At 32.4% G+C, this 12,810-nt stretch overlaps 1 protein-coding gene across 1 annotated transcript in view; it reads right to left on the reverse strand.

Annotated features, from left to right (window-relative positions):
- Positions 1-6,673: 6,673 nt before the first annotated feature.
- The window catches only part of LOC143044488 (prolactin-releasing peptide receptor-like), a 30,258-nt gene continuing 24,121 nt past the window's right edge, over positions 6,674-12,810 (reverse strand). The window contains exon 3 of the mRNA XM_076216534.1: positions 6,674-8,432. Within this exon, the coding sequence (XP_076072649.1) occupies positions 8,067-8,432 (366 nt within the window). The 3' untranslated portion in view covers positions 6,674-8,066. The remainder of the gene's footprint in view (positions 8,433-12,810) is intronic.

The following is a 12,810-nucleotide window of genomic DNA, read 5'->3' on the forward strand; positions in this document are numbered from 1 at the left end:
TGAATTAAACACTATCATTACTATAGAAAGTTAATTATGCATGTCCAGAAACCTTTCCAACTCACTGTTTCCTGTGGTCAAAATTAGGAAGAAATGTTTCATAGAGTTGTTAAGTTATTGATTGTAAATTTACACAGCTGTGATAAGGAGTGATCAGATTCACTGTCCTTGAGAAATTAGGCATATCCTGATGCATGGTGCTTAACAGTTTACACTATCAAAGATTTAATAAACAGACATTATTTCACAGATCGCACACTCACTCCAATTTTGTCAACAATTTATATACAAGTCAGACATAAAAACCTTTATTGTGTGACCCCCCCTAGTTAAAATATTTTTTGATGGTAACCCCCCTCCCCACCCCCACCCCCCCAGTGGTATGATATTTTTGACAATGACCCCCTAAAATGCACCGACCCCCTCATCTGATAAATAATGACTGTTCCCTAACATGATTTATAACATACTTTTCTGAAACTGTCCGTTCATACATTTACAATTTATTAATAAACTAAGGTTTCAACTCCCTCTCGCAAAGTTGACCTTGGATCATTCAATGGCTTCTTTTTGGTCCTCTTATGGTTATATAGTTCACCATCGCATTCGGTTGTTATACACCCTTGGCTTTCAAGTAGTCGTCTTCGAGTGTTCCTGATCAAGGTTAATCAAGAAAATTGCTGAAAACGCATAGAATTTATTTGTGTTATTTTCATTTTGTGTAGGAGTTCCAAACTGCGCACATCTTTTTCATAGTCAATTACCTTGCGCGCATTTTATAAGTGTACGTAGTTCTTTTTAATTTGTGAATGAATATCCTATGGACTTTCAACATATGAATCTTACCTACGCAGAATAAAATAATTTCAGCAACTCATTAAGGGAAATCTGCTGGGAAAACATAATTACCCTAGTATATTATAGGACGTAGTAATTAGCTATATTATAGACAATTCGTTTTGTTTTTCATTTGAAAATGTCAGATGTTACCCAAAAATATTCTTAATTAATATCTAGTAATTGGTATCTATGTTGAAAAGATGTACCTGCCTCTGAGTATTCACGTTAATTCTCTCCATGGTAGTACTATACCTAACTTTATTCATCTCGTGTAATGCACAATCACTCCACTTTTTTTCTTTTTTCAGCAAAAAAATGAAACACTTTTTAGTTAAATGCGTCTGAAGAGCTTTCATTAAGAACCAGAACCATTTATATGAAAGCATAGGATGTTTAAGAACATGTCTCACTATATGAAAAGAGGGACTATATAGAAATAATAACCAAATCTATCCAAGGTCAACGTAGTGCTAGGAAGTTTGGATTATATTTTCTAACTGCATGCAATTTATAATTTTTTTAAAGATAGGTACATGTCATAAATCATGTCAGTAATGAAACCCTAACTTCTGAGCTGATGATATGACCGGGGACCAATATTCCAATCCCTAACTCCTGAGCTGATGATATGACCGGGGACCAATATTCCAATCCCTAACTTCTGAGCTGATGATATGACCGGGGACCAATATTCCTATCCCTAACTTCTGAGCTGTTGATATGACCGGGGACCAATGTTCCAATCCCTAACTTCTGAGCTGATGATATGACCGGAGACCAATATTCCAATCTGACCGGGGACCAATATTCCAATCCCTAACTTCTGAGCTGATGATATGACCGGAGACCAATATTCCAATCCCTAACTTCTGAGCTGATGATATGACCGGGAACCAATATTCCAATCCCTAACTTCTGAACTGATGATATGACCGGGGACCAATATTCCTATCCCTAACTTCTGAGCTGATGATATGACCGGGGACCAATATTCCAATCCCTAACTTCTGAGCTGATGATATGACCGGGGACCAATATTCCAATCCCTAACTTCTGAGCTGATGATATGACCGGGGACCAATATTCCAAACCCTAACTTCTGAGCTGATGATATGACCGGGGACCAATATTCCAATCCCTAACTTCTGAGCTGATGATATGACCGGGGACAAATATTCCAATCCCTAACTTCTGAGCTGATGATATGACCGGGGACCAATATTCCAATCCCTAACTTCTGAGCTGATGATATGACCGGGGACCAATATTCCAATCCCTAACTTCTGAGCTTATGATATGACCGGGGACCAATATTCCAATCCCTAACTTCTGAGCTGATGATATGACCGGGGACCAATATTCTAATAGCAGCAATATCGACCAGTGCTATAGAAAATGGACATATATCTTGATGTCTGCATGCAGAAGTATCGTTTATTGTTTCTATGGCAAGCCGTTTTGCTATTTATTCTTACTTTAAGATATCTCATAAACTTTATAAAAAAAGTAAGATCATACTACGTATTCTTATACCAATTTAAACATGCAGCGCTTAGAAATACCTTAAATTTGATCGTATTCCTTGTCATTCTGAAAAGTCTTGACTAGTATATTCAGCGTCAATAAAGTTCCAAAAAAACACGGTGCATGGTGAACAAAAAACGTGTGTATTTAAAACAATGTCTTTATCTCTCTATAAAAAAGTAAAATCACAATAATACTGAACTTAGAGGAAAATCAATTCGGAAAGTCCATTAATCACATGGCAAAATCAAATAACAAAACGCATCAAAAACGAATGGACAAGAACTGTCATTTTCCTGACTTGGTACAGGCATTTTCAAATGTAGAAACTGGTGGATTAAACCTGGTTTTATAGCGTTAACCCTCTCACTTTTGATGACAGTCTCGTCAAATTCCGTTATATTTACATTGATGCGTAAACTAAACAGACACAATAAATAAAATAGTCAAACTATAGGTACATCAGTCATCATCGTATAACAATTTTAAAAGGGACAATTTAACAGAACACAAAAACATCTATCTACAAACACATTCCTTGATTTGTGTGTCTGACGTCAGAATTTTTTTCATACGTCACATAAATTTGTCGTTCAATGTGCATGCAAACAATTTTAAAATTTACATAGGCAATGTTAGCATGTAGGGTTAATAAATCAAAAGTATGTAAGAATAAATATCAGAAATAGACCGAGATTGAAACTAGTCCAAAAGTTGTATATAAGATATCTAATTATAATTTCTTTATACGATATCTTCTTAATTATATAAGATATCTTATATATTAAAGGAGATATCTTATATATTATATAAGATATAAGATATATTATAGGAGATATCTTGAAATTCGAATAAATTGTAAAACGGCTTGCCATATGTTTCTATTAGATTTAGTCACTACGTTTACATTTTTGGGACTATAATTTTGAAGACTATATACAAGTATATGCTGTCCTCTATGCATGTATATTTTTCAGTATTTTTGTTGTTTAGTTTCAGTCTCATCGACGTATAACTAACATAATGCTTACGGCCTGTTCGTTTTTATTTTTTGTATATAATTACGAAGACTATTTATTTACAGTGACACATTTGTGCGATACTTGCTAATGTATAAAATTGCACGATTTCGCCGTAATTTCTAAAATTTAAAAGTTTATTCTTAATGATAGGTGTTATTTTGTAAAAAAGCAAGTCATTGTACCCTTAATTGGACTCTTGCTAAGAAAGACAGGTTATTCAGCTATCTATAAATATGCAGTTACTCTTGTCAAAAAGTAAAATCACAAAAATACTCAACTCCGAAGAATGTTCAAAACGGAAAGTCGCTAATGAAAAGACAAAATAAAAAGCTGAAACACATCAAACGAATGGATAGCATCTGTCATATTCCTGACTCGGTACATGCATTTTCTTATGTAGAATATGGAGGATTAAACCTAGTATTATAGCTAGCTAAACCTCTCACTTGTATGACGTCACATGACATTTCATTAAATTGAAAACGATGTGCGAACAAAACAAACAGACATACTAGTTAAAATGTCAAAAATAGGAATACAGCAGTCAACATTGTGTTATAATCTTAATCACTATAAAACAAAAAAAAAAAAGAAGTACAAAAAGGCATATAGACAAAAGCACATTAGCAAAAATGACGAGTTAGGCCCTTTTCAATTTATTTTTATAGTTGTTTTAAATATTGCACGGTTTCATCTCTGTCTCAGTTTAGTTGAGGGTTGGCACTCTATATGTGCCTGTCCCAAGTCAGGAGCCTGTAATTGAGTGGTTTGTTGCTCTTGATCATATTTGTTTATTGTTTTGTATAGGTGTGTACTTGTCAGACTTGGGGTAATTGTAATTGTAATCATTACTCAGCTGTAATTGATTACAATTTTTCAGGTAATCATTGTAATCATTAATCAGCCAAAAATCTGATTACATGTAATTTAATTTAATCAATTACTTTTCAAAACACCTTGTAATCCTGATTACTTTTTGATTACATTCTGATTACAATGCATTTTTTAACTGTGTTTATGGTCAAGAAATGAACCTTTTTGTTATACTTATTTAATAGATATTTAACATGTTAAGATAGTTTGGTTTACTTTATAAAGCATGTTGATAAATGTGTATACTTCAGTAAAAAATAAACTGTTACAGTATTGAAAAGTCATCATTAGCCTAAGAAGAGACATATACATACAATTATGTCTTTGGACTTAGTAAGAAATATCGCACATATATTGGCAATTTAAATATGTACATATATATATATTTGATAATAACTGTTATATTCTAGTAATACTTCTCTTTAACCATGAATTATAATCTTTTGTTAATATTGTGATTTTTGTCAACTTTGAATTGACAGGTAGGAAACCAATTAAGGTTTGTTTTTATTGCAATTACCAATTGGGTTTAACTGTAGGACAACAATTTTTTTAATTAGCACAAACTAAATCATAAGTTGTAAAAATCTGGTTTAAAATAAGTAAAATTGTATATGTATTTGAACTGGACATGTAAAATGCAATGATTTTTAGTACTTGTATTTTGTTTACAATTTGATTAAACAATTTGATTAAAATTTCACATAGATTTTTACTGACCAGTAACTTTATTTCATCCATATTTTAACTTCCATAAACTGCACCTTGAAATACATATAAAGTCTGGAAGAGGTTAGAAGACTAACAGCAAACTCTTTATAAAGCTATATTCAATTGAAGTCAAAATAATTCAGAGATCAATGATGATAAAGTGTAATGGGTTAAAACCAGTGACACAATGTTCATGTATGTAGTGAACTTTTGTGGTTTATTAAATAGATGAAGTTTAAAGTTATCATTTTATAATTTATGAAACATAGTCCTTTCTAAAAATGCTATAGTATATTAAACATTTATTCATTCACATCATTCAAAATGTGTTTTCTTTAAATTCATTGTAATCGGATGTAATCATGATTACTTTGCCAATGTAATCATTAATTTAATCAGACACTTTCAGAAATGATGTAATCATTAATTTAATTTTATCGTACAAATGACAAAGTAATTGTAATTTAATCAATTACATTGAAAGTAATCGAACCCATCTCTGGTACTTGTTTTGTGTTGTACCACTGTTCCATGTTAGGGAGGGTTTGGCGTCATTTATTTTTGTAAACCCCGTCACATTCAGTATGTGCCTGTCCGATGTCATGCCTTTAACTTAGTGATTGATGTTTGTTGCTGTGTTACATACTAGTTTTTGTATTTCGTTATTTATTTGACATAGGTTAGGACGTTAGTTTTCTCGTTTTAATTGTTTTACATTTGTCATATCGGGGCCTTTTATGGCTGACTATGCGGTATAGGTTTTGTTTATTGTTGATGGTCGTACGGTGACCTATTGTTGTTAATTTCTGTGTCATTTTGTATCTTGGGGAGAGTTGTCTCATTGGCCATCATGCGACATCTTCTTTTTTATATAATAAATGTGTTTCCTGTTATATAGAAACAATGATATGTAATACATTTGCCAAAAAGGAAAACTAATTGACAAAGTCCCAATGACGTGGACGAAAGTATATCACATAAAGTTAGTAATATAGGTCACTGTATGGCCTTCAACAATGAGCAAAACCCGTACCGTATAGTCTACTTTAAAAGTATCAAAACATGACAAGAAGCAAAACTGTTCAAATGTGAAAATATATGGACTTATCAATTAAAAGCAGAAAACAAACCTAAGTCACAAACCAACGACAACTGAATGATAGGGTACTGACGTGGAACATACAGGCACACATATGATATGTTATTCACAATACAAATTCCAGCAAATTTCATATTTGCTAATTTTTCACAATTGGCTTGGTGCGTGCTAGTAACACCTTTTAAGACCCCTCTTTTAAGAACATGTCTGAAAAGAATCGGGCAGAGGGTACAGACATATGATACTCGTTGTAATATTATTGAAATATCAGATGTAAAGCATGCACTGGGTACCCATCAGATAAGGGAGAGATATCTAAGTAAATGTAATCCAATTAATGAAATATTATTACCTCTAATTATTAAACCCACAGAAGTAAATCAAAATCCTACTATCGCTAATTCATAAACTGCTGCACGATCATAATCAAAGGATTAATATAACAGTTGTTTTTTTACTTTTATAAAAATTCGGTTTTATGTACTTTTAAAATTATCCTACTTTGCTTCTAATGAAGTTTTACCTTTGCTCTTTTTAACATTCATATCAGCTAAGTAATAAGTTTACAGACTTCAATTCAATCAAGCTCATTAAGCAAGCAAGATACAAATCATATACATTTAATAACACAACAATTTAATTATATCACACTGATTTCAACAATAACAAACGTCAATTGAAAAAATCAAATAACCATAACTGCACATCTGTGCACTTTGTCCGAGATGTCGGTGCTCATCTGTGCACTTCGTCCGAGATGTCGGTGCTTTGCACTGGTTACAATCTTATATTGCATTTGGTTAATTTAACAAAACATGTTTTTTAATACGGTAGATAATCGGAAGTTAGCAGTTTGGCTTTTAATTAAAAGATTACCGCCTTTTGTTTCAATAGAACATTTTGACACGCAGTTCCTGATGAAGGTTATTCAAGGACAGCGCATTGAATACTAATCATCTGCCTTGCCGACTTTGTTTCCATTTTTAACTATAAGAAGAACTAGCTTTTACTTACCGATTGCTGTCTATATGTGCGGTATTAGTTGTCCTTGGTCGGCATTTTAAATATGATGAACAGCTTTATATAGAAAAAAATGGCTGTAAGATGTCTCATACAAAAGGCCAATTAGATTAAAAGATACTGTATTCGGAAAAGCTGTTGTCAATAAATCTATATGGCTTGATTGCACAGTAATGTTTAGACTAGCATTTCTGCACTTATGCGAGTCTTTATCATCGTATAAACTTGGCAATAAAATTAACAATAACAATATTTTGAAAGGATTTAAGAAATATATCATGTTATGTAATTTCGGGGTCGAACTAGACACAGTGCATGATAATTATCATACCATATATATTTACTGTTGAGCTGTAATAGAGCCGACCTTTCATTTACCCAGTCGACATCAGTATCAATAACGACATCGATGTTACTAATTACTTATATCATGTTACTAATTACTTATATCATGTTTCTAATTACTTATATTGACAAACCATGAAATATATACTAACAAAAACCAGTTTAATCAATATTTTTTAAAATGGATTATTTAACAAGATCAAAATATAAGAATTTGCATCTACTCACAAACAAAAGATTTTTCAAGATCTTGCTTAATGTTTTTTATGACTCAAGTATGCTAATTAATTGATTGATAAAATGTCCATTTTCGATATTTGAACAGAAGGAAGACTTATTTATATTAATTTCAAAACAGTAGTTTTGGGGGTATGTTTTAACGCTAGCCTTTTGACAATATTGGATAACAAAATTTGGATGTCCATTTTGAAAATTCAAATGAAAATAAAAGCAAATGAGGGAGGTAATATTATTTTCCCATGACACATAAGGGAGGTAATATTATTTTCACTGACACATAAGGAAGGTAATATTATTTTCCCTGACGACCTTTTCGGTGAGTATTTAATTTCACGATTGGGAACATTCACTTATGGAAGCATAACAAATCATAAATGGTCAAATATTTAAAATTAAAAACGGGATGACTGGGTTTCATCGTTTAAGGTAAGTACACCAGGAACTGTAGGGTTTGGTTCTGACATGTGGTAATGTTTAGTGGATATATCAGAATCCATATTCCCATTTTGAAATCCATATTCCGAAGTAGGTCTGCTTGCTTCCATGCTAATTTTCCTGAGTCCATTTATACTTCTAGATGGTCGACGTCCGGACATTTTCCTGTGGCTCATGATACAACTTGTTTGTCTGAGTTGACTTGCATTCCGCTTGGTGTACATCATGCTATCATATGTAGACAGACTGTAACTCCTCATCATAAGCTCTCTCAAACAAGCACAACACGGTAACCAGTTGTGTAACATTACGATAAGATCTGCCTATAACGATAAAAGGTTATATGTTAACTTTCAAAAGTGCTTGTTAATATATAAACAAATTGTGTAATTTTTGATTTTATAAAAATGGATAATTACCACGTGAATCACTGTTTACATTTACTCGGAGGAAATTGTTCCGAGTATTCCTTATTTTGATTGGTCAATTTGTTACCTGGATACAGGACGCTCTTATATATTTCTTTGTTTCGGTATTCGCGGTACATTTGAAATTTTTCATTGAAATTATTTACATGAGTAGCGCTAAACAGGAATTCCGGGCAGTTTTACCCAGGCGTGTCAAGAAGAGTTTTAATTACAGAGTTTTCGATCAACTGGGGATGCAGTCCGATGCACTTACCGGAGAATCGGAGGTTGGTGACGAGCTTGTGCACGGTGCGACTGGTGGAAATGACAGTATGTCAAAGGTGGATTTTGAAGATCTGAAAGATCGTCTTTAGATTTATATGGATTCCGAGGAGTCGGACACTGATCAGGAAACAAAAGAATTGGTGAGGAAACTCAAGGAAGTTAAGAAGAAGGAGAAAGTAATGAAGAACAAGAAGAGAAAGGTGGAATTACGACAGGAAATAGAGAAGAGAATGAAGGAATTGGAGGAGTTGGAGGAGCTCGAGTTAAAAGGGGCTTCTAAGCCGAAGAAGGAGAAATCCGGCAAGAAGGTGGAACAGTCCAAGAAGGGCAAAGATAAAGGTAAAAGCAAAGATACAGATAAAGGTAAAGGTAAAGGTAAAGATAAAGACACAGTTAAAGACAAAGGGGATGAGAAAAGATACAAAGACTAAGAAAATTGTAGATAAACATATGAAACAAATGCTAGCCACAGAGTCTTACTCAGAGTCTTACTCTTCTATAAGTAGTAGTTCAAGTTCTGATAGTAGTACGGGTAGTGGGTCAGAGCCAAATTTTTTGTCTAGTTCTGATTCTGATAGTGAAACTACACATAAAAAGAAAAATAAGCATAAGAAAAAGAAGGTCAGATCAGGTATCAAAGATAGACCCCATGATAAAGTTAAAATTAAGATGAACTGGCCTCAATCTGAGCTTAAATATGAGTTTACAAATAGAAAGGCTGTGGAGTTTAGACAGCTAACTATGAGTCAGTTTTGTGCTGGAGAACTAGAAATTATAAGGCATTGTAAAATTAGTAAAAAAGAAAGAGAAGGTAGATTATCATTATTGAACAAAATTTGTTATTATGCCAGTGAATTTGAATGGTCTGTACTGTTAAATTTTTATGCAGCATGGGTAAAGCTAATTGAAAAAGGTGAGAATGTATGGTCAGATGATACTTCTCTGTTAGAGGTTAGAATGTTAATAGGAAAGAAAGTGTTGAATAAAACAGCAAGTAAATATTCAGATAAATCGTCTGAAAAGAATTTTGATAGAAAAGTTTGGTATTGTCCTTTGTATCAGAGAAATAAATGTAATATTTCGAAGGATGGACATAATTTGGATATTGCAGGCAAAAGTAGATTTGTCCAGCACATTTGTGCCACATGTTTAAGGGAGGATAAGGCTAAAATGAAACATCCAGAGAGTTCATCGGCTTGTCCTCATATGCCATGACTAGAATTAGAAAAAGCTGTTAATAGCATTGGGAATTTTAATTCAAAAGTGATAGATACTTTTTATCCTGAATGGTTACTGTTAGATTCAAATAAGGACAAAATGCTGATTGATAAAGGTGAATTCTCTAAGTCAATGGAGGTTTCTAAAATTGATACTTGTACAGTTAATAATGACAATTATAGAATTTCTAGTAAATAAATCTTTATCAGTTCAATCAGCTTTGAATTTAAAAATTGATGAATTTTGTCATAAACACAAAAAGTGTTTAATTTGTGATTTGAATGTTAATTCTTTAGATTTGCAGTATTTTGTGGATATTCAGAGAGAAATTAAATTGTCAGGTTGACCGAATTATCAAGGTTGTAGAATACCAGTTTTTTCAAAGTTAAAAATAGAATTTTTTAGATCTATGTTAGTTGATTATAATGATCACATTTTGTGTGACATTAGAATTTGGTTTTCCTATTGGTTATACAGCAGGTGATATAGTAGATATCAGAAAGCCTCGTAATCATAGCGGGGCCAGAGATTTTCCAGATTTCATTTTGAAGTATTTGAAAAAGGAGTTAGAATATAAAGCTGTTATTGGGCCTTTAAAAGTGAACCATTTTATATATTCTTCATTAGTGTTATCTCCTTTAAATTCAGTTCCAAAGAGTACACCAGGTGAAAGAAGGGTAATACTAGATTTAAGTTTTCCTTCTGAAAATTGTATTAATGCAGGTATTGAATATTAGTTATCTTGGTGCAATCAGGGGTGTACAGAATTTTACACCGTTGTTGAAAATTCATACACCCTGAGGCGCAGCTGAATGGGTGTATGAATTTTCAACAACGGTGTATAATTCCGTACACCCCTGATTACACCAAGATAACGAATTTATTTCTTATGAACATTTCCTTAACTTATTTTGAAACCAGGATGTAAAATTGAAAAAATGGTAATGAAAAATTTACAGTGTAACGTTTTTTTCAATGTCTATGTTGCTGCGCATTGTAAAATACTTTTTACTTAATTTTTGGAAAAAATCAGAAAAATTTTGTGTTCTTTGAGTTTTCCGGAAAAAAAAATTTTTAAAATATTTTTTATTTAAAATTTTTTGAATTTTTTTTTTTTTTTTTTTTTTAAATTTTTAACATTTTATCTTGATTATTTTTTTTTTTTTTTTTTATTTTTTAAAATTTTTTTTTCTTGGCAAAAAAAAAATAAAAAATTTTGAAATTTTTGGCAAAATTTTATTTATCCCGGGGTGAACCAGGGTGGGGTGTTATTTACACCGGGGTAATTAACCAATCAGATTGCAGTATTTTTGCTGCATAAGAAATAAAGATATTTATTTGGGTGAGTCAGTTAATTTGACTTATCCATCTGTAGATGATTTTGTTAATCTTATTAAGTTAAAAGGTAGAAATTGTGGTATTTTTAAGAGGGACTTGAAGCGGGCTTATCGCCAAACTCCAATTGATCCTGGAGATATTAATTTTGTTGGATTTCATTGGAAAAATCACATTTTTGTAGATAGAGTTTTAAGTATGGGACTTAGGTCATCAGCTCATATTTGCCAGAGAGTGACTTCAATCATACATGCAGGCTTATAACTATATCTACTCACAAACATTGTCATTTGTTTGGTTTTTTTTCTTTTAAAACTTTGTAAACAAACGGATAATTCAAAGCGTTTGAAAAACGACAATACAGAAATATGCCAATCGGATTGGATAAACATTAAATACAAAATAAGTACACATCATAACTCAAAACCTACCAAAAACAAAATGAAGTCACGTTTTTGCATTATTAGATGCCTGTTCAAGACTTGTAACAGGACTATAAGCGAAGCTCATAGCATGTACGTATCAGCTGGTACGATATTCCAAAGCATGATTTCTTAATCAAGTGATTTCACTAAAAGAAGTTCACCCCCACTACATCACCAATGTTATAAAGACTGGAAGCGACTGGAATTATTCTTTTTCAACAATATATGGTTGTCATCAATAATTTGTGACATTGTCCAAGTTTTCTGATCTTACTATAAATGTTCTAAAATGACAATGCCCCACAAATCAACACCCCCCTCCCCCCTTCTGCCATTATTCGAAAATTTGTTTCTGACTTTCAGAAAGGATATATGATATGACCTTGGAATCGTATGACCTAAGACTCATGTAAGGTTGAAAGAGTTTAAATCAGCAGATATATACTAAGAAAAAATGACAGACAAAAGACTCTTACTACTGCATATTAAATGAACGAGTACTCACAGTGACTAAAATGTCATCAAAGTCAAATTCAAATAAATGCAATGACCTACTCGTAATATTAATAAACATGAGAAAATATTTAAGAAACCAAAGTTTTGTTGTATTTTATATAGATGCTGTTTCCTTTAAAACTGTTATATATCGCGTATAAACACTCCGTTGATATTAAATACAAGTTACTATTAACATTTGATGTGTATCAAAAATAAAAAAAAATAAAAATAAAAAAACAGTGAAATTTGTCTTAGCCTAGTTGTGTTTGCCTTTGTTTTGTTATAAATCAACTGAGAACCAGATTGCATCATCCAAATCTTGCCAGTGCCGGAGGTATTTATACAATTTCACACAGCTCCCGCGCGCCGACCCTGGGAGGGCTGTATAGCCATTCAAGGTTGTTAAAACTTCCATCATCTTCCCGCGCGCCACCTTGTTTTTAGTCAATATGTGAAATATTTGTTACTAATAAGTATATTTCAGAAGCTGCCGAGGAAAACACTTTTTTAATTTTCACTCAGTTTCCACACAT

This window comes from Mytilus galloprovincialis, chromosome 9, assembly GCF_965363235.1.
Source record: "Mytilus galloprovincialis chromosome 9, xbMytGall1.hap1.1, whole genome shotgun sequence".
NCBI lineage: Eukaryota > Metazoa > Mollusca > Bivalvia > Mytilida > Mytilidae > Mytilus > Mytilus galloprovincialis.